At 41.4% G+C, this 27870-nt stretch overlaps 2 protein-coding genes across 2 annotated transcripts in view; one reads left to right on the top strand and one right to left on the bottom strand.

The window, feature by feature from the left end:
- PPHLN1 (periphilin 1) overlaps nt 1-87 on the bottom strand; it is a 76697-nt gene extending 76610 nt beyond the window's left edge. Inside the window, exon 1 of the mRNA XM_021384969.1 lies at nt 1-87. The gene's annotated coding sequence lies outside the window, so the exon portion shown is untranslated.
- ZCRB1 (zinc finger CCHC-type and RNA binding motif containing 1) lies at nt 66-12340 on the top strand. Its single transcript, XM_021384977.1, has 8 exons — nt 66-194; nt 5321-5408; nt 5572-5600; nt 9176-9287; nt 9368-9475; nt 10166-10275; nt 10374-10449; nt 11660-12340. The coding sequence occupies exons 2-8, from the start codon at nt 5325-5327 to the stop codon at nt 11789-11791; spliced, it is 651 nt and encodes a 216-aa protein (XP_021240652.1). The 5' UTR covers nt 66-194; nt 5321-5324; the 3' UTR covers nt 11792-12340.

The following is a 27870-nucleotide window of genomic DNA, read 5'->3' as shown; positions in this document are numbered from 1 at the left end:
CGCCGCCGCGTCCCGCTCCGCCGCCCTGCTCCCGCCGCTTCCGGCGCCGCTCGGGCGTTAACGGAAGCGCCCGGCTCGCTCGCAACGTTCGGCGCGAGTCGCCGCGCGTCAGCGGAAGAGGGGGTTGGGCCGGGCCGTGCGGGCCGCTGTGTCGCAGCATGGGTGCCCGCGTACGCTGAGCGCCGCCGTGCCGGGTAGGGCCGCCGCGGGGCCGGGGGGAGGCGGCTGCGCGTGGGCCGCGGCACGGCGCAGGGGGCGGCGCTGGGCTCCCCGGGCGCGGCGTGTGGGGCCGCAATGGCTGCGCTGCGCGGGGCTCTGTGGGGAAGGCCGGGGGAGCCGTGCCGCGATGCAGGAACCACGGGGGCACGCTGCGTGCGTGCTGTGGAAGTTTCTTGACGGACTGCGGCTCTCGACCTCGGTGCCGGTTTGGCCGTCGTATCCTGGGCAGCACCAAAGTGTGGTGGCCAGCGGGGCCAGGGAGCTGCTTGTTCCCCTCTGCTCTGCCCTCGTGGGGCCCCACCTGAAGTACCACAGCCAGGCCTGGGCCCCAGCATAAGAAAGACGTAGGTCCGGAGGTGGGTCTTGAAGACGATCAGAGGGCTGGAACGCCTCTCTTGTGAAAGGAAGGTTGAAGGAGCTGGGCTTGTTCAGCCTGGAGAAGGGAAGGCTCTGGGGAAAGCTCATTGCGGCCTTCCAGTACTTAAAGGGAGCATATAAGCGGGAGGGAAATCAGTTTTTTACACGGGCAGATAGTGACAGGACATGGGGGGACAGTTTTAACTAAATTAGGGGAGATTTAGATTAGATGTTGGGGGAAATTTCTCACAGAGAGAGTGGTGAGTCACTGGCACATGCTGCCCAGAGAGGGTGTGGGTGTCCCATTTCTGAAGGCGTTCAAGGTCAGGGGATGGGGCCCTGGGCAGCCTGAGCTGCTGGGTGGTAACTGCCCAGGGCACGGGTGTTGGAACAAGGAAGTCTTGTAGGTCCCTTCCAACCCAAGCCATTCTAGGATTCTGTGATTTGGTTTGGTTTGAGGCAATTTGCTGCCGTGACTGATGGCTTGTTGATTTGGCTCTAAGCTCTGTTAATGTGATTAAATTAGAAATAAAACGTGGCATTTTAAGCATCAAGATAGGAGTTAGTTGACCTGAGTGAGCATGTCTGGCCTGAGTGGTTTATCCACAAATCATTTATACGTCTTTGATTCGTTAAGTCATAATTCTGACCTTACAGCTGTGTATTTAAAACAAGTAAAAAAAATTGTGTGTGAGTTACAGTGTTGTTGGTAAGGCATGAAAATATTGGCAAATTCAGACCCTGCTTGATCCTTCAGAGGCATCTAAACTGTTTTGATGATGTCCTTTTCTATTCTGTCCTGGGACAGAGTAGGAAACCCAATTACTGAAATTGATTATTGTCTTTTCTTCTGACGCTCTCAACATGAGTGACAGACACTGCATTGAGTATCTTGGATTCAAGTGAAGCATACTTCTGTAATCAGAGTATTTTGCAGGAGACTGGATCATTACAGACAGATGGTTCTTGTCAAAGAGTGGCTTCTTTGAGCTGTTGGAAAAGACCAAGAAGATTGAATTCAAGAAGTCCTACTGACGACAGACATCCCCATCCCAGAAGTTAGACTGTGAAAATAATAAATGAAGAAAGCATTAATAGTGCAGAGAGGCTGTTACATTAAGGGAGCTCTGCTCAACCCTGTGGAGATAACATACTGGCTTCCAGCAGATGCCTTGAAGTTAAGCAACCAAGTAGTACATTGATGACTGGGGAAGCCACATAAAAGCATTCATTATAAAACACAAATGTTTCCTTTTGCTGGGAGCTGTAGCAGGGCAGGAAGCCAGATTATGTGTGACTTTCAGGTGAGTTCTATGGCAGCTAGAAAGCTCAGATGCTTGTTTTTATTTTCATATTTAATTTTTAATGTTAGCCTGTGAAGTGAAATCCTGTAGAGTAGAGGGACCGGTAATGAAGGAGAAAGAATGTGATGAAAATGTCAAACTTGAATTGGACTGTTTATGAAGTTAGAAAGTTCCTAAAGTAAAAGGGCTCTGAGCCTTTAATAGAGAAGTTTCTCATCTGGAGAGTTAGCTTGAAACCAAAACTGGCTATTTTTTTACACTTACCTTTTCCCCACACTGGAAAGCATCATACATGTAAATATGAAGCTGCTGTAGCATGATTGGCATCTATTAGTGGGGGGGAGGGAGGTGGGGAACTATTCTTCATATCCCAGAAGTGGCTTTGTGGTAATTTTTGTTTGTTTGTTTTTAAAAGGTAGATTTTTTTGTTAAGGTTTATCGGGTGGGAAGAATTGTGGTAGTAGCTGTATCTAAAATTGCATTCACAATGAATAACAAGAAATCTGCATTTTTCACATACTTAGCTTTTTGAAAGACTGATTTTTGTAAAATCATTATTATAAACCATCTGTATGACCCTTAGTATTTAGAGCAGGATGTTGTCTTGCAGATCCAAGGAAATACTCTTTTCTGAAGTCATAGATTTGTAACTTAGCCAGTTTGAAGATGGGAATGGCACTGTAGCCTTATAGTTGCTTCTTGTTTTATTAAAATTTGTGTGTGTTGAAAGTAAGATGACTGAAATACCAGCATCGTAGCCCCGAACAATACCATTATGTGGGCAATCAGAACTACAACACTCGTTCACTTAAATTTGTCCAGGGAACTAGAAACAAAGCTTAGCCTTAGCTGGCCAGCAGGCTGCAACTTTTTCAGTTTGCACCTGTAAAAAGTAGTGTACAGCTAAAATCCGCGATTTTCTACCTTGTGTTCATAGTAATTTCGTATTGGCTGAATGATTAGGCCTGTAGTAATCTTCATATGACATGTTGCCTTCTTTTTGGAGGCTTGCACAGCAGTGCTGTGAAATATGTGAGCTGACTGGTGCCCAGTCCCACTATTCTCACTGGCATCTGTTCCTTAATACACATCCTGCTTGGTCTCCAGCTATAAGAAGCTCCAGCTTCTGTCATTTTAGACAGGGTAAATTGCTATCTACAGCCACGTGAGGTTCGCCTCTGCTATTACAAAATATTGCACCGTTGATACACCATAATGCAGTAGTGATGGACTGCTTTCCACGTCCTTTGCATTGAGCTGCTTGTGTGGATAACTGCACTTCGGGCCATCTATTTGTATGGCGTGGTGCTGGGTTTGGTTAGGCTTGTCAAGGATACTAATGCCAAGCAGCCAGGAATTTGGGATAATGAATCAAGTCTGCATAACACCAGATGCAGTGCGTGGCCTTTCTTGCAAATTTATTCCGTTTTCATTTGCTTAACCTTTATGTTGCCATTTCCATTGGTGCCAAAAAAAACAAGTCCCTGAATGTGGAAAAACTCAAAATTCAATCGCTTAGAAACCGACACTTAGATGAGTTGTGATACATTAAGCTTGTCAGAAAAGAGAAACAAAACAGTTAGATAACAGGTTTCTGCTAGGAGTGTTGCGTCTTCAGATTACTAAATGTTGAAATGCTGGAAAATAACCGAAGATGGATTAGAGTCTGACATTAGTTACTTTGTTGGCAACTGACGCTTTCATTTAATCAAACTCCCTACCCAGAAAGTCCTTTAACATGCTGTATGTGTTCTATGATGGATATTGATTTATTCGGTTTCTTTCATCCTTTCATCAGCTTTCGTCTGTATTTTAAAATGAATTGGTCTTACAGAAATAGCTTGATCTCAGCACGGCATGCAGCTAGGAATCAGGGCTACCGAGAAGCGGGAAGAAGGCTGCAGGAAACGGGATAAGTAGGCATTAACTGGGCTGCATAGGGAATGTTTTTTTGCTGTGCTCTTTGGTGTCTTTTATTCTGATCTTGCATTTTACTCATTTGGACCAAGTCCTAGCTACTGAACAGATCAGAAGCAAGAAGAGCTTTCCACAGGCTTTGGTGTCACTTAAAATTGTGGGGAAAGTCCAAACGTGAGGAAAAACCCAGTCTGCTCTCTTTGAAGTTAGTTCAGTCATTCATTACCTTGTGTTAGATGCAGTTACAAGGCAGGATGTTTAGTGGTGGAGTCATAGAATGGCTTGAGTTGGAAGAGGCCTTGAAGACCACCCAGTTCCAACCCCGTGCCGTGGGCAGGGTTACCACCCACTAACTGTAACAGATTGCTCAGGGTCCCATCCAAACTGGCCTCGAACACCGCCAGGGATGGGGCATCCTCAGCTTCTCTGGGCAGCCTGTGCCAGTGCCTCACTGCCCTCTGAGTAAAGAATTTCTTCCTTGTCCTGTCACTATCTGCCTATGTAACAAGTCGGTCTCCCTCCTGTTTATAAGCTCCTCTCAAATACTGGAAGGCCTCAATGGAATCTCTCTGGAGCCTTCTCCCTCTTCACAGGAGAGGTGCTTCAGCCCTCTGATCATCTTCCTGGCCCTCCCCTGGACCCACTGCAATAGCTCTGCATCCTTGTGCTGGGGGCCCCAGGCCTGGACACAGTACTCCAGATGGGACCTCGCAAGGGCAGAGCAGAGGGGGACGATCACATCCTCTCCTTGCTGGCCACACAGCATGTTGAAAATCTTTTTAAATTGTCTCATTATTTCTAGGCAGTCTTGGGTACTTAGCATCCATAAATTAAGAGGTTAGGACAGAAAATGTCTGTGGGATTTCTATGGTTCCTGCTGGTATAAAAGTACTTAATCAGGAGGAGGAGTGTCTCTGAGGAAGATGCTGCCCATAACCTGCTCTGGAAATGTACAATTCCAGAGCAGCGTAGGAGCACAAGTAATGAATTCAAGAGGAAATATGTGCTGTCTTGACAGTTGAGATACGCCTTTTAAAGCCAATGCAGTTTCTTTTCTTTCTTCCCAATAGTTAGGACTCTGCCTTATGGAAGGTTTTCCTTTTTTCCTTAACCAAATGTGGTTTAGTCTATGTTGAATCCCACTGAGCTGAAACTAGTGAAAAGAGACAGATCGTGGCAGTACTTGAATGAAGGTTATTAATTTCACATCTTGGCCAGAATGTTTAATAAATGGAGATAGAGCCTTCGTACACTAACTTGCCAGTTAGTGGTTGACTGGGACAGGAAAAACTATGCTTTGGAGCAGGAGAGGGGGAAGAACATAAGGACAAGCGTGGATTTCATGTAAAAGTGATGAAAGGAAAATGAAAGCTGTGCTTTCTTGCATTTTTATCACAGCCAGCTGTGTTTGAAAAACAATTTGGGAAAAAAAAATGAAAAGTCTTACAACTATTTTGTTGGGCTTTTTTAATTGCTTGCATTTTGAATGCAGTTTAATTCATCTCTCTTTCTCCTTTCATCAGGAAAATGAGTGGTGGGTTGGCACCAAGCAAAAGCACAGTGTATGTGTCCAATTTACCATTCGCTTTGACAAACAACGATCTATACAGGGTAAGTTTTTAAGAGCCATATTGCTTATGCTAAACTTAGTGACAACAATTTTGAGTATAAATACAGTATTGATATGGATCTCTTAGGAAAGTTTGTCTCAATAAATTTGTTAATAATTAAATGTATTTGTTGTTAAATCTTTTTATTTTGTTCTGTATTTCAGATTTTTTCCAAGTATGGAAAAGTTGTCAAGTAAGTGATCTGATTATAGCCTGTTACTTTTGAAGTTCTCGTCTTAAAATACTTAATGTCTTTGCTTGACTTGAATGTATTGTGTTCTTTATAATTTAAGCATAAGGATGTAACTGTATTGAAGTCCTGTTCATTTTTAATAAAGTGTACATTTAATAACTGGGAGCTCTTGCATATACACTGTAAGAGTATCTGTGTTGGAGACAAGTACTGTTTGGTAACCACTTCTCAAGAGCAAGTAGAATGTTGATATATAGCAGCAACATTTTCTCTAAAGTAGCTGAAACAATGTTCTTCTACTAAGTGCTGCTCTCCTTCTGCCAGGTTGATAACTGTAGGTGTGGAAGTTTCTACATGTGTGAGCTAGGTGTCACAGTTCTCACAACCAGTTCCTACAACTACAATGTATAATTCCTCTATTTATGGTTCTAGGGTGATTTGTTATTGTGACTGTTTAACATTAGACATAAGGCTGCATAATAACAGCTCTTCATACGTGCAATATTCATGAATAAGTCTTGGGAATACCTGTCTCTATGTTGAAATAATAGGAATAAATGCCATGATAAGAAACTTGCTGGGTTTGTATGCTCTATTTTTACCTGATTGGAATAACAAAACTAGACTTGAGTTTACAACACTGTATGAGTTATATATATATATATATATATATATATGTTATATATGATATATATATATATGTTATATACATATATATATATATGAGATATATATATATATGAGATATATATATATATATCTGCTCTAACATTCATTGGCTGCTGTGATCGTTTCTGTTATATAGAGCTGTTCAAAGTATGTGAAATCTCAGCAGTGTGTTTCAGTAGACAAAGTAGCAGGAAATGCCAATCAGGCTATGACTTCAGAAAAACATAGGAGAGGAAAGCCCTTATGTAGGGCTCTGACAGACGTGCAGAAACCAGTACAACTGGGCAGCTTCAGTCTTTCTTTCCAGGTTCGGGGTGCTTGACCTGTTTTAGTTGATTGCTGAACGACTGATTTAGAAAAATCCTGTTGTAGTAACATTGGTGTTTAATAACTATTGATGGACCTATTCTTCATAAATTTGTCACTTCTGACCTCCCTGCTATCCTTTGGTAAGGAGTTACACACTTTTAGAGTGTGGATGTGGTGTGTGTGTTGGGAGTAGGGGTCTTCTACTGCCTTGGCTTTTGAACTTGTTTGGATCCTTAACTGCATGAAGTATTGACTGTATGATACGTTGCTTATTTTAAAGGTGCTATAGCAGTGTGCTTTCTCTTTTCTGTTAATAGTTTCTAGTGGTTTTGCCTAACATACGCAACAGAAATGGTGTTTTTGGATGCCTGTACTGAAGAAATCCTGTCCTGCGTTATTTGAGAAACTGAGTAACTTAGAACTCACAACTCTATCTGCATGGTTTCTGTTTTCCTCACCTGTATATTATTTCATGCTGTAGCGATCAGGAGGACCAACACAATGGAAAAGGTGTTTCAAAAGAGGTGGAAGGACTGGCACGATAGCAAGGTGCTACAAGGGAAGGGAAGTAGATCGCTCACCCGGATCAGAAGATTTTGGGCTCGCAGGGAAAGGCTCCCACCAAGGAGGGATCTCCAGAAAGAGATCCTTCCTCAGGGGCAGTCAGCCCTTGAGTGAATTGCTTTCACCTGTGCTCTCAGGGCTGACTGGGTCTTTCCTCCAGTTGCTCAATCTGTGGTTCAGGCCATGACTCAGCAGTTCCTACACACACACACACACACACACACACTTACACACTTCCTAATACCTACTTTTTCCTGACATTTTGCCTATTTACTGTCAGAAATTAAACTAAAAGTAGACTCACAGAATAGCATGTGTAAAATACTATCATGGAACAATTTTGTGTTTAGCAAAATTTACTACCTAACTCTTTGTCCCTTTGCAAGCTGACCTGACTAAACAGTGCACATACGGTGGGATTTTACTGGTGTTTCAGCTTCGCTGTGAAAAGTGAGCCTTGTTAGTGGTAGTTTCCTATTTGTAACTAATTCTTAATTCCCAAGAAAAATCTTCTCAAAAGTTAGCTTGTTTTCTGGAGAGTCTTTGTCCAGGGATGTTAAACACATCATTTCACAGAAAGTTTTAGAATTTAATTAACTGAAGAAGCTTTAATGGGCTTTTTTTGAGGTGTGACTTGACTCGGCAAAATCATACTGACTTTTCTTCCTTGCTACACTTCTCACCTCACTGTATCCTGATTATTATGAGTTCAGCTCATTTTTTTTCAGTGGGAAATTAGATTTCCTAGGGTTCCAAGAAGCTGCTGACTTATTAAAGATTTGTCACACATATCTGTTTCTGTTTTTGTGTCATTAATTGGTATACTAAGCATCCCAATTAGAAATCTGACAGTCATATTAGGGTTCCACTGGAACTCTTGGGAGAATAACTTGTCAAAAGAACTAATAGAACTGGTCTAAACTCAGTTTTATTGACACTTCAACACATTGTTGGGTGCATCCTTGCCAAAGAGGGTTTGATATAGAAACTGTTTTATGCTCTATCTGTCTGTACTTGCTTTTGGGGGAAAATTAAGCATTTTTTGCTGAGCTTTTATCTTGCACTTTTTACTATGTAGGTCATCTGTTATACAGGCTTTTTTTCTAGTAGGCCTTCTGTTTCTGAAGTTTTGAGAGTTCGTTGGTTAGTTTGGTTTATTTATTTATTTGGATTATTTATTTATTTGTTGTAAAGGTCTTACTTCTTACGATTTTACATTGCCTTATGGCTGAACCTTGTTCTGCCTGAGGAGGGAGACACAGGCAGGAGTTTATTCTTTTAACTTTGAACGTATATTTTTACATACATGCAGACTGCCATCCTGTTTCCTGTTGATGTATTTAGCCCTAGAAAACAGTTGATACAAGAGCGAAAGAATTGAAGTTGGGTGGTTGCTATTCTATTTTTTTGTGTTTTACTGGGTAAAAGTCTTAAATTTACTACTGTCACTGTTGTTTCCAATGTTAGACTGAAGGTTTTGCTTTGTGTCATGTAAATTAACACATGTATCCATAACCTGCTCGGATTCCAGTTGGAGATACTTGTAGAAAAACACTGCAAAATACCTATCATTTTCTATTGTGTACCTGTTTGGCTGGTTAGTCCTGCAAAAATGTGAACTCTGGATGCAGTTCAATACCCTGCTTTTTCATCAATTATAGCAATGGTCAAGATTACTCCTGAATTTTAATTTCACCTCCAGTTTGTATAATTCCCTCCAGCTACATTCTCTGCAAATCTAAAGAGTATGTTCTTCATTCTGAAGTCGTTCAAGAGAATAAAGCATGATACTGGACTAGAATGGTGTGGAGAGATTCCTCATACTGTTTTCAAATCATCTCCAGTGTACCTACAAGCACAAAGTGTGGTTAGCTGTCCCTTTGAATTTCTTTTTTTAATGGATCTTTCTATTGTTAAGTATACTTTCTTTCCTTTTTGCTGTCTGGCAAAGCTAAGATCCTACTGAGATCTTTCTGGAAAAATTGTCTCTAAAATAATGTTAGCATATCAATAACGTGGTTATATGTTTTCAGAGTTACTATTATGAAAGACAAAGACACCAGGAAGAGCAAAGGAGTTGCCTTTATTTTGTTTTTGGATAAGGAATCTGCACAAAACTGTTCCCGGGCACTCAATAACAAACAGGTAAGTTATGGAAGGTTGTTATGGTGGAAGGGTAGGGTTTGCAGTTCCAAAAATTTATCTTTTTCTCCTACTTGCTGTAGCTGTTTGGAAGAGTAATAAAAGCAAGTATTGCCATTGATAATGGAAGAGCAGCAGAATTCATTCGCAGGCGCAACTACTTTGATAAGTCGAAGTGTTATGAATGTGGGGTGAGTAAAATCAAAAATAAAGCAACATATTCCATATTTTGACTTTCAGCTTATTTCTTTAGTATTGCCATTAATAGTACTGCCTATGGTGTTAAAATTCATTTTGCTGTTGGTATTATCAACTTGCATAGCAGTTTTACCACTGTCCAGAATGACAAAACCTTTTTGTCTTTTATTTGGGATTTTTTGGGGGGTGGGTGGAAAGTGTGCTTATTATAACTGCTTAACATGCTGACGAGCAGACAGAGCTGAGTATTAGTATAATACTATATGAGAAGGAGCAGCTCCTAATCCTTGCTTCAAAATATTTTTATTTGTAACACTTTTGAGACCAAAACTGTTGACTCAGTCATATTTCTTAAACTGTTAACACTCAAGTTTGTATCTTGTCATGAGCATAAACCGTGCTGTCCTGTATTGTGATGTTGCAGCAGCTGAAGTTAATCTGGCTCGCACATAGTTGTTCTGAATTTGCAATTAAACATGCATATCACCACCAATCTCTTTGTTTCCATGGCAAGCTTATAAAGAGTTTGTCTTCTGTGTGCTAATTCAGCATTCCATTTATCTTATTAATTGCTTCAATTTTTTTCCCTTGTGAACTGTCTTCCATTAACTTCCCTCATTATATGTTTCAACATGTAGTGGTTGGTAATGATTTTTGTTAATTAATATTTCTTTTCCTACAAGGAAGCAGGACACTTAAGTTATGCTTGTCCTAAAAATATGCTGGGAGAGCGGGAGCCACCAAAGAAAAAAGAAAAGAAGAAGAGAAAGAAAGTTGTTGAACCAGAAGAGATGTATGTACATTTATTTACGTATTACTACTTTCTTTAAGCAGCTTTTTCATCCTGAACACCTAAAGATCTATGTATTTTTCCCTCTCTCCACAATGAAGTGAGGAAGAAGAAGAAAGTGAAGAGGAAGGAGAAGATCCTGCTCTAGATAGCCTCAGCCAGGCCATAGCTGTTCAGGTACAAGATTGAAGTGTTGCATGTTTATTTCTAAATTGAACTCTGCTTCCTTCTTATAGCTTCTCAAAAGCAATCTTGTAGACCCTGTGATGCACTTTGCCTGACAGTAGCTGGTGGCTGTAGTTGGTATTTCAGACATGTTCAGTCTTTTTTTTTTTTAATAATTATTGTTTTTATTTTTGAGTTCCCTGTCAACTCTTCTGCGGTGGTCCGTTAGGTTTCTGATCCACAAATACCTCTTTATTCTTGTAACTGAGCACCCCAGAAAGAACACCATGTATGTATGAACAGATACATCCTTTGCCCTCGCTAACTAGAATATCCTGTTTCTGGAGCACTTCCCTTGCCTAATGTGCAGCATTGTTGTATCTAATAGAACTTTCCTCTCAAAACATATTTGTAGCAGTTTTTTTATGTAGCTAGATAGTCTGACAGCTGTATTACTGTCTTCTTTAATACTTCCTTGCAGGCTCTTACTTCACTACACAGAGCAAACTTGAACTGGTGTTCAAATTGCATGGCTTTCCAGTCCCCAGCTGTCCCCTGTGTACCCCCACTGCCCAAAAAAGTCCTCAGACTTCTTTAAGATAACTTTGTCTCAAATATGACTTTATTGATGTGCAACAGATTTACAGGATGTGCTCTGAAAAAAATTGTGCAAATATGCACAATTGTAGCCCCACTTGCATCCCCAAAAACCCTCCATGATTAGAAATAAAACCAGTAAGTGTAAAGAAACCAGGCAATATTTCCATTTCTCTCAATCCAGAGAGTTTAACCAGGGTAATAAAAATAGGAAACGTCTATTTTAACCTTCAGCTGAATTACTTTCGTATCCCTGAAGACTTGAATTCCCTGAATGAATGACTGCAAAAGGCAACAGATAGACTTGGTAGTGGAACAAAGCTGACTCAACGTCAGCTTCAAGTGCAGTTCAGTAAGTTCACTGTATTCATATAGTTCGTCTCTTTGAAAACAGGGTACTCCATCTGCATTGGTGCAGAGCAAATCTACTGTTTGAATGTGGTAACTACTTTCAGAAGTGTTTTCTGAAACGCATTCATAACACAATTTATCTGGAAATTGAGATAAATCCTCTGAATTCTTTAACTTACTAAATAATGCATTGCCTATTAATAACTAGCATTATTATTTGTAATGCATCTTATTTCTTTCTTAGTACTAGCTAATACTACTACTTCTATTGCAGCAAGCAAAAATTGAGGAAGAGCAACAAAGGTGGACGCAGACTGCAGGGGAATCTTCAATTTCAGATGACTCAAAACGTCCACGGATTAAGAAAAGTGCTTATTTCAGTGATGAAGAAGAACTTAGTGATTGAAGTAATAGTGTTTCATACGTGTATATATAATATATACAGTGTACATTTTGTAAAGTGGTACAAAGTTGTCTGTAATACAGGTTTTTCTTGGTGTTGAAGACACTGAAAATCATGTTTCAGTTCTACCCTTCGTGTGAATGTCTTATTTTTTTTTTCATCTCTGTCTCTCTCTCCGTGTCTCCTCCACGACCCCTTTTCTTCCCTTAAAGGCAGCTTTTTACAAAAGTGATGTGTTTCTATACTTAAATCCAGGTAAATACCCCGTAAGAAGTATTCTCACAGGTAGTATCTTGACCTGAACCCTGGGAGTAAAATCTTTCATTAAAGGAGTTTTCCTAAGAGAACTTCCTCTTAGGATCACTGTAAACACCTCTGATGCTCTATTAGTCTGTTTCTTGCCTGTTTGGAAGCAGTGCTTTAGTAGTACTTCGGTGTTTACATGATTGTTGTTCTGGCTTCTCTGCATGGGGTTGTATTTCAGCCTTAACCATTCATTGTACTAGTCTTTTAACACTTCATGCGGTAATATAATAAATTACTGTTATATAAGCTTGGTCTGTGAAATCATTTTAGAGTGTACAATACCTCTGTCTGTTTTCCGAAAGGATATTGAGATGTTGTTCTACTGTTTTATTGGAGTAATTTGCTATACATCTCTACAGCGTTATATAGTCTATATGCAATATAGGCATTGTGTGAGATGCAAGTTAAAAGTGATGTGGTGATTAGGTCTCTTAAAATCAAATCTCCAGACTTAATATTTTTTTTAAGAACAGTAGTTCTGTTGCTCTTCAGTTAAAAATGAGAATGACCATATATTTTAAAAGTGGGAGGGTTTGTATGTTTTAATATACTCTAATCTGATATTTGAAGTCTCCTGCTATGGTAAGAGCTTATACAGCACTTCTTTTCCTGACTGCAGTTTGGATGCCTAACACGTTAAGTATGGTTATGCATTGATTTATAAATGCACTTGTACCTAGTGTGGTTAACAAGTACTGAGCATAGCTCAGTCCTGTCTATATTCATAGGTATCTGAATCTGCTGATAAAACCCAAAGGCCACAAAGATCCCTGTGTTCCTGAAAACCAGCTGTAATTTGTCCTTGAAACTGTCAGAGTCTAATCAAAGTGTGTTGGCTCCTATTTTGCGCTGAAAGCTGTTCAAATCTTCTAAATAGGGTGTCCTGCTTAAATCTACGTGGGGTTCTACTCGTCTTCTCATGACTAAGGCTAAAGAGCCTCACGGAAGCATCAGGATCAGTACAAAGCCCTGCACTGCTGATCGCTCCCCAGACCACAGACACACGATGATGGTAATAACCTTTCTGTGTCAGCCACTTTCTGTAGTCAGACTTTTCATTTTTAGAACTTAAAATATGAAACACGTTGACACTTTCACACTTGAAAGAAGAGACCATCTGGCCTCTGTTTCTATTTTCAGCTCTTCCTGTTACTCATCAGGACTTGGTTTTCTTCCAAATATAGAAAATATAAATCTAAGTATGCCATTACATATTTTTGGTTAATGCCAGTTTACATTCAAACATGTAACTGACTGCTTTAGCGTGGGCAACCAAACCAACCACACCTACATCCACCCTTTAAGCAAATACAAAGCATTCAGGAAGTCACTCTAGGGTCTTCTGCTAATAATTTCAAAGAAGTTCAGAAATGAAAATAAGGTAAGAAGATGGAAGATTTTTCTGCGCAAACTATGCAAGCCGCTGTGGTGGGAGAAATATTGGGCTTCATATGTAGGAAGGTCTTGGACTCAGTGGTCCTGAGAATGTTTTAAAGACTTACTTTGTGACTCTGCTAAAAAGCACAATGTATTCAGGTTGGTTAAATCTAAAACTTCCTTTACAGAGATTTTTTACAAAGAATTCTTGATGCTAAGCGGCTGGGTGCTAAATTATCAGGTACAGCTTAGAGTTGCTAAAAGGAAATAGTTGCACATCATATCTACTAGCTGAAAATTAAAATAACGAAGAAAGTCTGCTGTGGAAAAGTGTCTTTCTTCCAGCATGCTAGGTGGTAGGCTACAGCCAAATTGTAGTAAAAAAAAAAAAAGCAGATAAGATCTTAGTTTGGAAAAAAATAAAGAAATAGAACTAGGAAAGAGATGAAGTACAAAACAAACCAAAAAAAAAACACACTGTGCCACTAGTAAGACCAGGATTTGTCTACTTCTCAAGTACTCTTTGATGCTGTTTTCCAGAAAAAATTAGAAAACCGAAACACACAGCAGAGGACCTGGTTGGCATCGTCCATGGCTTTGATTTGGGAATATAGGTTAGAATAGGATCACTCAGTTGGAAAGGGCCTTCAAAGATCATTTAGTCCAAGTGCAGCGTTTGGCAGCTTGTAAGAATTAAGCAGTCAAGGAAGTGATCAGGCAGCCAATTTCAATGAATTTACTTCACTACACTATGCAATCTAGTAATGGAACTCATTGCTGTGGGACTTCTTTCAGGGTCAGAGGGTCAAAAAGATTACACGTGTATGTAGAAGGTGATAGTTATTCAAAAATGTTAGCTTAAATGTGATCTCAGAAATACCCTAAATTACTGACTACCTATAGCTGTAAAATATACAGAGAGATGAACAGCCTAGGAGTGCTTCGTTCTTACACACTTCCCTGTTTCCTTTTTCCTACTGGAGTCTTGTCAGAAAAAAATAAAACAAAACTGACCCTTGTTCTGACCTGATGCAATGCATTTGCAGGATTTCCAGTAGCAGTAGCACGCTGTTTTATCTTTCTACTCTGCTGGTTCTGCCTCACTGCTTTCCCCATAGGGTCTTATTTTGTCAGGATGAAGCAGTAGCTCAGTCCAGGCTATTAGAACTGACCTGGTGTCACTCTTCCGTGCTCTTTTGTTCCAAGCATAAAGTCACATAAAAGGTAGATGCCATTGCAAAAGAAGCAGGTAAAAATGATCCTGCTTCTGTGCAGAGCTGGCATCTAAAATTCCTTACTTTAAATCATATTTACCAGTTTTTTTTAGTTCTGTTTGAACTTTTATTGTTTAATGGTACTTACAGGTTTTGTCTTAGAGTCAGGGTAAGGAAGAATGTACCCAGTCCCTAAAATGGGACCTAGAGGGACTTCGGAGAAGTGAGACAGGAGCGAGAGGGAGGTGATTGTCTCCCCCTACTCGGCTCTTGTGAGGCATCATCTGGAGTACTGCATCCAGGCCTGGGGCCCCAGCACAAGAAAGACAAAGAGCTCTTGGAATGAGTTCAGAGGGGGGCCACTAAGATAATCAGAGGGCTGGAGCACCTCTTCTATGAAGAAAGGTTGAGGGAACTGGGCTTGTTTAGTTTGGAGAAGAGAAGGCCCCAGGGAGATCTCACTGTGGCCTTCCAGTACTTGAAGGGAGCGTACAAACAGGAGGAGGAATGATTGTTCATGAGGGTGGATAGCGATAGGACAAGGGGGAATGGTTTTAAACTGAGACAGGGGTGGTGTAGGTTAGATATTAGGAGGAAGTTTTTCACTCAGAGGGTGGTGATGCGCTGTAACAGGTTGCCCAAGGAGGTTGTGGATGCCCCGTCCCTGGAGGCATTCAAGGCCAGGCTGGATGTGGCTCTGGGCAGCCTGGTCTAGTGGCTGGCGACCCTGCACTCAGCAGGGGGGTTGAAACTTGATGATCTTTGAGGTCCTTTTCAACCCAGGCCATTCTATGATTCTATGAGACTTTGCACTTTGGTCTCTTGAAGTTTCTGTTCTTTGTTGGCAAGAGGATGAAGCATTTCTAGGTGGGAAATTAGGAATACCAGCATTAGGTAATCACTGTTTTTTTAACACCAAGGAATTTGCTTCTGTTCACACCCAAGGTCACCTACTTCAAGCAGCACGGCTTCAGGTTTCCATCAATCTGATCAGTGTGGATAAGCTAAGTTGGAGTGTGAACCAACCTCCTAATTTGGATCAGGCCAGTGAGATACCATTTTTTATAACAGAAGTGATAGAGTGGTTCTTTTGTCGTAGTTTGGAATCTTAAAGCAGCAGATCAGGAAGCAGAAAACAGCTGCGGTGGCTGCATGGCTCTGGGCCAGACGGATGACGCTATGTAGGCATATTATCAAAAGAGAGAAGAATAAAAACTGCCTTGTAAAACACCTTCCTGCCTTCCTGTTGCTGTTAGAAAAGCCACAGGGTTCTGGGGGTGGTTTTTGTTGTGTTTTTTGTTTTTTTTTTTTTTTTAAGTACTTTGAGGACATAGCTTACGCAAGCAAGCTGGGTGCTGGTGTTAGTACATGCAGTATGGCTATGATTAGAGAGAATATGATATTAAGTGGCAGACTTCTAATAACGTCTAAAACCGAGATCTTTCTACAAATACCAATTTACTAAATTTTGTCTTTTGTATTTTCAAAACAGTTTGAAAATTGTTGAAATAACGTTTTCTGGGTCTTGGAACTTCTTTTTGTCTATTGAACCGGCTCAGAAAGTAATGTCCCGGAAGCCACTGGAAGATGACTTTTATCTGTCCTTGGGGAAGAAAGGACTGTGTAAGGGGGGATAAGGATGATTAGCTTAACTGATTATAAATTATATTGCTCAAATTGTGCCTATGCAGCACTTGTTAAACCATTGCAGCTATGAGGCATTGGAGTAATTCAGTCCATGTTTAGCAGGCTCCCACTATGTTCTTGGCATATTCAGGTTACTACTCTCAGCAGAGCAATAGATGGGGCTGTAAATATAAAGAACTATGCCTAGCTAAATAGGTGATGTCTGGAACAAATTGTAAACACTTTATCTTTGGCTTCTGGGTCACCACGTTCTCTGGGATAGCCCTTTGTTAATCTGCAGGGATGGCTTACCACAGCACAAGAAAATGAGCTCTGCGTGGTCTTTTAGCTGTAGTGTTCAGTTGCAGAAAATACTGAACTGCTTAGAAAAGCTGGATGTAAAGCTTATGTGATAATTAGAAATGAGATTTATTAGGTGCTACTGTGAACATTTAGACATATTGGTATAGAGACTTCATAGTTTCCAGTTTCTATTCTGTTTGGCATCTGCAGTGTCAATAAGATAATATATATGTCACAATGCCACCATTGCTCTTCTCTAAAAGTATTTCAAATACGCTCTTCCAGATGTGTTATATGAAATTAACTGGCATTGGATGGCTGATTGCTTGTTTTTAGTATAGACTGCAAAACTGATTTTAGGTGTTCTTAAAATGTTCCTATGAAACAGCTGTGTTTGTCTTGCAGATCGTAACAGGGTGAGTTTTTTCTGTAGCTGTTAAAGGCAATATTAAAAATTCCTGCACTGCACCTCCTTTAGAGGAAAAGGTGTAAACTGAAGAGCTTAGTTACTCTCAGGGTAGATGACCTTGTTTCTTCTATCTATCTTGGCGTCTGCAAAAAGCCTAGAAAGGATAAGTTGAGGAGATTCCGTTTGTAAAAGAAAGGAGCATTTTTGAGGCTGAAGAATAGCACAGGTTTGTGAAATAATCTTCTTTTTTTCAGTGGTAGAGCAGCCCTGACCCTGCTGTGCATTCAGACAGATGAGATGTGTGCTTATACATGTATTTAATGGATATAGATAATCCAGCAACCAGAGTTAGAGTGGTAATTATGGTAAAAAGTGATAAAAGCATGTGCAAAAAATCTAACCAACCTGGTGAGGCAACATAGGGCACAGTGGCTTGAAGAAATACCTCAGCTAATAGTATGAGGACTTCCCTGTCTGATTAATAAGATGCTCCAGAGAAACAAATGCAGCTCTGAGATGATGTCCATCAAAGATAAGAGCAACAAGCCTGCGTCAAGTTGAGCTGATCCATGAAAATTCAATTTTATCAATAGGCAGCTGAAGAAAATTAGAAGGCATCTAAATTTAGATACTGCATCAAGCTCGGTACAGTACAGCAAAAACTGTCACTTGGCTGCAGAAGTAAAGATGCGTTACTGTAACTGTGTGTGATGGCAGAGGGCATGTACATGTTGTCCCCAATGAACAGATGCAGCTATAGCAGGAGGGACCCAAAATATAACCAAAATGAATGTGAAGGAAAGTGTGTGTATGCTGTGAATTTCCAAAGCACTGAAATATATTTTTAGAGTGAATGGTCTGGAACTGCATATATTGCTTCGTGTTTAATTAAAAAATAAATGTGTTACATCCGAAAATTATGAACCTTTCTGGTGCTACAAGCTTTTGGTGATGTGCAAATGTTCAAGGAAAGGAGAGAAATGAAAGGAGGATGCAGTTCTGCAAAGGACCTCACTTGGGATGCCCTTGATGTGTGAATTTGATTAGATGGCAAGGAGCCATCTGCCCATGAAGCCTGGAGCCAGGAGGGTGCATAAAAAATGAAATGACTTAGTAGCATATGGCAGTTAGAAAAGATGAGAACATGCAGTACGTGGACGTGATGGCTTTGAGTTCATGAACCATGCATTTGGAATGAGTGATTATAGTCCTTGAAATTATGTTCTTTCAAAGAAAGTTTTCAAAAATACAACGGCTAGATTTATTTTCATCTGCTGCAGCATAGCGTTTTGGAGAAGTGTTTTTACTGTGGGAGGCTTTCACAGGAAAAGCTTAAATAAGGAAATCCAGTTAATTAAAATCTGGAACACAGTTCTGCGGCGAGGGTAGATCGTCTGAGTCCCGTGCCTGCGGCATCCCAGAGAATGCAGGGCCCCGGGGCATTATTGGTGTTCATATTTAATTTAGCTGAAGCTGCTGGAGAATGGCCAGCATCCTGCCCATTTGCTGCACAATGTAGGTCAAGCCCACGATGGAGTGTGTGAGCTCAGGACAAAGTAGCCCTTCGCAAAACTTCTTTGCCTTTTTTTCCACCCTTACGTTGTGTTGGTTGGTGGATTTTTTACTCCATTGCACCCACGTTGTATGCTCGCTAAACTGTGTACACAATGTGCAAGCTACAAAGTGTTATTATTACTCTTACCACCTTACTGCTGGCAAATTTGGTGTGGTGTTTTTGCTCAGGATTTTGTATGCGTACAAGCACTACGTAAACCTTTGAAATGGCAAAGTGAGTGGTGGGAAGGTTGGTTGGTCTGCCTGTGCTGGGAGCTCTGCACACCAATGACTCTGTGCCTCTGAGCAAGGGGCAGTCGGTGCTTGTGGGGCTCGGGTGCAGGCAGAGCAGAGAAACGAGTGGGCCAAACGTCCATCCAGAATGAGCATATGGCAATTATACTAAATATTTTCAGCTCTCTTTTTGCAGATTCCACTCTTGGCAGTACTTTAGATCAGGTTTTCTGACGGTTAAATTTAAGTAGCAATCTGGGGTATCTAGGTGTCAGTTCTAACTGCCAAGATTTGATTTCAGTCTTCTGACAGTTTCAAAAGTACAACAAAAGTACTGCGAGAGTTATATGAATGTAAATGGGACCCACTACGTCCGCACTGTTGTCTTCATGCCTTAACTGACCTTCTGTCAGGAACCATGTCTCTTAGTAGAACTATTTTTCACCTAAGAGTTACTTTTAAATAGATTCTGACTTACAGACATAAATGCAGATAGGACAGTGACTTTTTGGAAATGAAGAGAGTGAATTACACTTGGGAGGAGAGGAGGGAAAACTTCAGAAAATAAAAAAAAACAGATATTGGCAGGTGGGACTGGGAATGTTGTTAGAACAGAGATCAGCATCAGAATAACGGCAAAGGAGATCAAAGGAAGGTCAACCAAAACCCAGCAAACACAACTGGCTGTAACATCGATTTCCCTCATATAGGCTCATGTAGGAAGTGAGTGATGTTTTGTATTGCAGTGAAGATTTGTTTACCACATTCAGCTCAGAACTCAGTTGTATGATTTTCTCAGGTGCTGAAGTTCACAGCAGTACTGCAAAGGTGAATGGAAGGGTCAGGGGGTTTTGAAAAACAGAGCTAAGAATGACTTCCCAGCCATCGGTTATTGTTCTAAGAGCTCTTTAGCCATTAAACAACTTTTATGGCCTGATGGTGCATCTACAAACCAATGTCTCTTAAACTCACTTCCCTGCTCTCTTGACCCTCCTACCCCTGTGGGATTGCTATTTCTTAGAGTTTTCTCCAGTTTTTCCAATCATCTGGATGGCAACGTCCTACCTCTATTCACATCGCCATTGACATGACTTACACTGAGGGCTTTCCCTTCATTCATAACTTGATGTTTGTTTTTCTGTCTGTGATGGAGGTTTCCTCTCTGGATTTCTGACTCTCTCAAATGAACAGGTTTCTGTTCTCTTCTTGTTGGTTGTTGTTGTTTCCTTTTGTTTTAAATATATTGGTGTCCAATCTGCAGGCTGGCTTCAGGGTGTCTCATTGTAACTATACTTTATCAGAGAGATGCTTCTTTTTTAAGAAGAAATTACATCTCAGCTATAGCATTCACGTTATCATTCTGTCCAATTGATTTTCCACTTTTCCTATCAGTGGCTTAATTTATAATCTAAATAAGGGTCTAGGCTTACAACTAAAGGAGATTTTATTCATTCAGGTTCTCTGTCCTTCAGTAAGCTGCTAAAAATTAGAAGTTCAGTTATCTTCTGTCACATTTAGCCCATCCATTTTTTAATTTTTAATTTACCAGAAAAAATATAAAATGTTCAAAAAATAGGCAGAGGCCTGGCAGCTGAGGTGAGCAACTAATAATGCAAGTTCATCCTATGTTTTGTTCTAAAATTACTTGTATTAATAATGAATAAGGAACAAGAAATCCATTCCAAAACTTGCTGCCTGGAAATTTGCCTCTGCCATCTCTGTTTCTCTCTCTCTCTTCTTGCAGTATAATTGTTGCAGTTCCTTCACATAATATGAATGAGTTAAATTGAATTCACTAAGATGATCAAAATATATATGGCTGTCATTAACTTAATTATAGCAAAAAACAAGAAATGAATCACACAGGCTAATGTTTGCTGTCATGTTTGATGACATACTTAGGCCTCTGCTGTTGAGAGAGGCCAACAAACTGTATTTTGAATGTTTAGCCTTTTTTCTTGTGAGAATACTCCAGTATCAGTTTCATACTCACCTCCAGTCTGAGCCGTGTGTTATTATTCATTGACAGCTGTTTCTAAAAGGTGTATTTATGCCGTAGTGTTATGATAGGCGGTACTTTTTGATGTTGCTCTCTGATTTAATAGCTGTTCTGTTGTTTTCTTCTGTCTTTCTTCTTTTCCCTCTCCTTTTTATTGGTACAAAAGTTCACTGTGGAAATGTACTGACGTTTGACAGAAAATGCTCGTTCTAAAATCAAAGCTTTATTGATGCTAGAAAGAAACAGAAATTCCCCAGCACACTGTTTCCTATATCATTTATTATATTTTACTTCATCTAGAAATAAACCTTAGCTGATTGTCCCTTTTAATTAGAATAAGCCAATGGACAGGTGGTTATTCCGTATTTTGATTCATATTTCTTTCCTTACTCAGGTTGTTCCCAAGTGTTCATGTTTCTTACTAGTACCGCTATATCTGAATACTGATTTAGAGAAACTGCTTTTTGACTCAGAGCAAAGAATCATGGGAGGGAACGGGGAGACTCGGAGGAGCCTCGGTAGACTGCTATCATTTACATGACAGGAATGGTTTGTCAGGAAACAGGCAGGTTGTAAGAAGTAAACCAGCCACCTTGCTGAGGAGAAATCCCACATGACTGATCATTCACTCCTGCTGGTTTCCCAACCTATTTTTCTCATCCAGAAACTGTGGGTCAGGTTTCGCTTAGTAAAAGTACTATTGATTTTCAAGTAGTGTCACAACAGAACTGGAGCAGTGGGAGATGAGAACTCACAGCTCATGGGAAGTAGTCAAAAGCAAAAAAGGCAATTCCTTAAAGAAGCCGTGATAAAGGCATTGTCACAAACTACCCCAAAGTGGGAAGAAATAAGAGCCCAAATTAACTGAACTGTGAGCTTTTCAACAGTGTTAAGACAGAAAAAGAAAAATGGAACCTGGGTAAACTTGCTAAGTGTAGTTAGCACAGAGAGATGGAGAGAAAATCAGACGACGAGATGAGAAACAGTAATGAGTGCTGTATTAACAACAAGGAAAAGGAAGTACGTCCACAGGAGGTTTAAAACTGGGCTGTGAGGTGGAGTGCACAGCAGAAGTGTTCTGCTCCTAATGGAACCCATCTTCACTATGCAAGCTGCAACTGGGAAACAAAGTGTTAGGGAACGCTGAGGTTGGGTTTCTGATCTGTATGAAATGGCTGGGCCTCTCAGAGTACGGAGAGACTCTAGGAAATTTTAGGTGCTGTCCTTGAGAATTTTCACTTGCAAATATCCACTCTAATTCTGTTTTAAAAAATGATGGGGCTGAGGAATTTTAGAGCTGTAGTTAGAAAAATTCCAGAATAAAATTATTGAGCAAAGAATTGTAAAGTAAAACAATATAGACCATAATCATAGGATCATAGGATAGCTTGGGTTGGAAGGGATCTCAAAGATCATCTAGTTCCAACCCCCTGCCATTGATAGAGTTGCTATCCACTAGGTCATAGAATCATAGAGGGGTTTGTGTCAGAAGGGACCTTTAAGATCACCTTGTTCCAACCCCCCTGCTATAGACAGGGACACCTCCCACTAGACCAGGTTGCTCGAAGCCCCATCCAGCCTGGCCTTGAATGCTTCCAGGGAGGGGGCATCCACAACCCTGCTGGGCAACCTGTTCCAGAGAGATAATGAGCCTGATGTCTTTCTATGCAATGGTATTGATTTTAGTAGTGAAGGAGAGGTGGTAGATATTGCTTATCCATACTTCATTAAGATGTGTGATATTGTGACACCCTAACAGCACGGTCTAAATGCTATTAATGTAACCTGAGTAAAATTTATGTTGGAAAACCATTCTCAATAGCTCATAGAGAAACTGATGAGGTGTTTGGAGCAGGGTTCTGCAGAGATCTGTCATGAATGCAATACTGTTCAATACTCTCTTTAAAACCAAGGATGGTGGAATGGAGAATGTGCTTGCAAAACTTGGGAAAAACGAGCATCATGTAGGACACCAGCTGTCTTGTCTTTTCATCTGATACTGCTGAATATTGAATGGGCATAAGAATAGCTCTTCCTTTACTGGCTGTGCCTGCGCTAATCAGTTACCTCTGATGACCTCTGCAAGTGCCTTCTGCTCAGCCCTCGCTTCTCCCCATGGCTCTTCCAGCCTGGCGTGGGCTCTGCCCTCTGCTTGTCACTGTGACTGCAGGAGCCGCACCGACCTGCACTCAAGGCTCATGTGTCTTTGTCCCACAGAGACACTGGCTGCATGATCAGTAACTAAGCAGCACCTCCAAAGCAAAATGCTTTAATAAAGGCTTTACAGAGAGGAAGAAAAAAAAAAGAGAGGGAGAGACTAACCCCCTTAAACCTGCTTTCGCATACCTGAGTGTTTTTTCCTGGTTGATCTACGTTTTTAGTAGATTCTGTATCTTTCCCAGAGATTAGTAGATCTGCTAATGTTTGACCCGATATGTTACTTTGATATATTAGGAAGAGATCCTTGAAAGCTGGGCGAGGTTTTTTCGTTGCTGTTTGGTTTTATGTGTGTTTGTTTGAGGGTGTTGTTTTTGTTGTTGTTTGTTTGGGTTTCTCTGGATCTCTAGAGCCCCTGTCTGGCAAAACAAGACTCATTTCCTTGGAGGCAAGTTACATGATCTTCAAAGCTAATAATTGTCCTCTGCCTTTCAAGGTTATGTTGCAGCCTGGGGCCATAGACTTCTTCCTACTGGTATTTCCCACAGCTCTCAGCAAGCTCCATTACGCCTCTAACTGTTGTGCTCCTCTCAGTATCAATAACCTCCCATCACTACCAAGGTCAAATACCGCATTTATGGAATACTTCAGTATTCTCAGGTTGAGGGCAATCCTGTCTTTACCTGGGTTTATAGTCCTTTCCAAGCGCAGCCCTCTGATCTGGCCAAATGGTGGGGGAATCATCCATTGTCCACATAGTTAATGCCAAAGCTGAAATACAAATTCTCAGGGCTTGGCTGAGGCCAGCCCTTTCAGCCTGGCAGCGTGGAGTTTATCAGCATGTGGAGAAAGGAATGAGAAACAGGCTCTTAAGCACAAAGTAACAAAACTGTAAGAAAGGGCTCTTTATATGTGTCCTTACAGCTTAAGATTTCTTGTTAATTGGAAAGAGAGCCTTATAGGGGACCATCATTTCAAGAGGAGGATATGGCAAGCAATTTCCATTAGATGCCAAGAAACAGTAAACCTGGGTGAGGTGTTGAGTCATGTTCATTACATTCATTGTCTAATTTTGTGATGCTATCAAGCCCTAGTCACAGGAAAACCAGCCACTCTCATTATGTTTAGAATCGTGGTGCTAAATAGTAACATGGTTAGATTAGAAGAGTCAATGTTTTAACAGTTTCACAGCCTTCCTCGTGTATTTGAAGGGCAGTAAGATGAAAATTTCCAGGTCCTGCTTTGATAGATCACAGCTTATAATTATAGTCACGTTGCATGGGAACGTGGACACACTGCTGGCTGGATTAGAGAATGAGACAGACAAGATCGAAGCCTCCCTGTAATTTTTTTTCCACTCTTGAGTGAGCTAACGTGCCTATTTTAGGAATTTTGATGAGAATGTTGTCATACCTTTTCTCCTTTCCTCACTTTTACAGCTCTGAAGGTTTCAGTTGTTCTGCTTTGTTTCACTTCTAATAAATTTCTCTTTTGTTTGACCCTTATCTATTTCCCCCATATTCATTTGACTGTACTGTGCTCCTTCCCTCACCCACCAGAACTCTGCACCCACCCTGATGCTGTCCCCACTTCCCTCCCTGGAGGCAGCCCCTGTCATTATCACCTCTCCCTCCCTCCTCCCAACATCAGCGAGAAGCTTGATGACACACAGTTTCCTGCTGAAGAGGAGGTGGTTCAGTGCCCCCTTTCACAATGGAGTTTTAGAATTTATCATGGAAAATACAGGAATGAGAATCAAGCTGTGGTTCCTGGAGGGGTGAGGAAGAGCCGTGGGTCCACCTGCCACCCCGAGTCCCACTCTGAACTATCAGAGGTGACAGCACTGTGGGCTAAAGAGCTGTGGCCATAGTCCAACAAAGTGCTGTAGCAGACTTTTGAGCCCCTTGCACCAGGTCAAAATATTGCAGCCATGTCATGCAAAGTTCCGATCCAGTATAAATTCACCCCCAAAGGTTAAGTGATCCTAAAAGAGGTTGTGTTTTTGCTAACAGAACTTAGAACAGATCACTTACTTTCTTCCCACCTGGGTTTAATTGGATATCTTACAGCTGTCTTTCTTTGGTCAGTTTTTTTGCCCTCTTAGAACTGTTTTGCCTAAGAGCAGAGTGATTCCTTGACATGTGGACATTCAGCCCTGCCCTTCCTTTTGCTGCTCTTACTGCATCTGGGTCTCTACTGCCTTCACTTCGGACCTTGCCTTACACCAGAGGTCTCCATTGCTATGACAAACAGCAACAGCACCACTGCCACCCACACAGAGCTCTTCCAAGGCCATAGAAATGTCACTTGTGTTCAGTACTGTCAGCTGGGATCCAAAGCTGATCCCAGAACAGATCTGTGAGGGCTCTGGGGAGAAGCTGCTGGGCAGAAGTCCCTCACTGCCAAAATGGCCCAAGATAGAGAATACAGTGCCATTGTCTTGGGCATGCTTAAGGAGAGGGATCAAAAGGACTTAGGCTAGTGGAGCATCTAACCAAGGCTTTGAAGAGAGCCAATACAAAATCCAAGAATGTTCATGTATTGTGCAGTGCTGAGGGACATTTTGGTTGCAGTCGGTGTGGAAGAGGGAATGTTGCTCCCAAGTTCAGAAGGACTTTGCTGGTACAGCACCAAGCCTTCCTGTCAACGGTTTACGGGCGTTAGGCCCGATTCCGTGACAAAGGGGACGGGAGACCCACGGGCCCACGCCCCGGGAAAAGGGAAAAGGGGAAAGGGTAAGGAGATGGCCCTGAGAGCAAAAAACAGCGGCAACAATCTGAGGAGAAACAAACTAATTTACTAAATAAAATATCGGAATGCAAAACAACACACTATAATACAATATAATCACAATTTAAGCTGATAAATCCAATACAGAGAGAGAGAATGTCCCAAAATCAAGGTAGGCCTTCAGTCTGTTCACCAGAGCCATCACATCCCTGTCTCAAATATTCGCTTAGGCTCTCAGGATCTTCCAGGTGTTCAGGAGTAAAGTTCCATGACACTGGAGATGCCCATCTCTTTAAGGTCTCTCCCAAGTTTCTCCACACTCCCTGCCACTCAGTATCCTCTGGCTTTAGAGAGGGCTTCCTCAAAAAATAGATACTGAGTGCAGGAGCACTCAGGAGTGACTGTTCTGCAGGAGCTGCTTTCCTTCCTCTGAGGAAAGGCATCCATCTACCATGATGGGAATACTGTGAGAGTGGTGGCATGGGGGACAGTGGGTAGCTTAATGATTAACAAGACTTGAAAAGGTCCCAAGCCAACAAGGACTAGATGAGAAACAGGCCCCTTGGTGGGGTCTTTGCTTCCTTTTCATGGGACGTGTTATTTTCTGGGTGCGCTGCCAAGCACGGTGGTTGGCTGGCAGGGCTGTGCGGTCTCTGCAGTTACCCTGCACCCTGACCTTCCCACACTGAGATGCTCCCTCCTTTGGCCCACCACACCTCAGAGCCATTGATCAAGACCACGTCACATCCCCTTCCCTCGGTGGCTGAGACACCCCTTCTAAGCCCTTCATCTTGGCGTGCATCTTCTCTCAAAGCCTTTCCCGCTGATCAGAGGTAGACACAATTTTTAAAGTGATGGCAGACACATTCACACATCTCACACAAAACCGGAGCTGTTTATTATCTTCAAAAAATGCTTTAACAGAGGCTGGACATGGAGCCAACCTATCCGTCCTTCCTTTGCCAGTTTTCAGAGATCACATATATTTCACATAGGCAAAAATGGAATTTAGGTGGCTGTTTTCTGGTGCAAACTAGGCCTATCACTGTTTTGTGACCAGGGTGCTTTCTTGTGATTCACTTCTTCTAATTATGTGTTTAATTCCACCTGAAATATAGTCTACTTACCTAATGTCTGATTATTTACTCAAAAGTAAGAACTGCACGGCTGCCTTCTCTAAAAGCTGCCCCAGCATTCCCAGTTCCTTTTAACATCTCGGTAGAACACATTTTATTTTCCTAATATTGACCTCAGCTTAAAATCAGCCAGCCTTTTTCAAGGTACTAAGCAAATGCATTTAGACAGCATAGACAGAGTAATTGCCCACAGGAAGATCAACTGAAATGCCATCTTCCAAGTCGTGTTGTCCTCATCCCCAGCCTCCTAGGAGAGCGAGGTGAAGAGGGACACTACAGTTTCATCCATGTCTCCTGCTCCACACCTAGTATTACCCATGACAACAAAAACCACAAGGGGAAAAATGCTGAAGATGCACTTCTAAGAGATGGATGCCCTGCAGCTAGAGAAAACACAAAGCAGCTCCCACAAGAGAAGAACAGGATTAACAACCTTGATTGTTTTGCAATGACCTCTGGTATGTTTTTCCTGTTATGAGGCAAAAAAGAAGCTATTTGCTACACATAAAAAAATACTTAGAGCCTATCTGCTGCAAACAGGCAAAGAATGGAGTATAAATAAGTCAGAATTGAGAGGATGAGTAGGGAAGGAGCCCTTCACGGGTTTACCCAGGCATGTGTTAGCAATAGACTGAGAAAAAAAACAAAGCAACAACAAAAACCTGAGTTCAAAGGAATTTTTAAATGTATATCATTTCTGAAGCACATAAATTTCTTTAAATATTAAAGAGAACTGAGATTCCAGCTCCAAAGAGGGGCAAGCCAGTGAAAGCTAGACTAAAGAACTAAAGCTAAAAAGGCCTGAAAGAGTTGGGAAAATGTACCTTGTATTATTGTACTTTCCCGTGTGTACAGATTGTGGTCAACATATTCTTCTCCAAGAGCTGCTCATGCTGCACCTAATCTTATAGTGCTGTGGGCTGCCACTGGAGATGGCAGCCTTCCTCTCTTCATGTCCCCCTCCCACGTCTCTTCCTGTTCTCCTTATCTCCTTGCATCTTGTGCAGCTCTGGGGTGAATCAGCTCCACTGATCCCA

Source organism: Numida meleagris, chromosome 1 (genome assembly GCF_002078875.1).
Source record: "Numida meleagris isolate 19003 breed g44 Domestic line chromosome 1, NumMel1.0, whole genome shotgun sequence".
In the NCBI taxonomy this organism is placed as follows: Eukaryota; Metazoa; Chordata; class Aves; order Galliformes; family Numididae; genus Numida; species Numida meleagris.
Note: the sequence above shows the minus strand (reverse complement) of the source record. Positions and strands in the feature narration are given on the sequence as shown.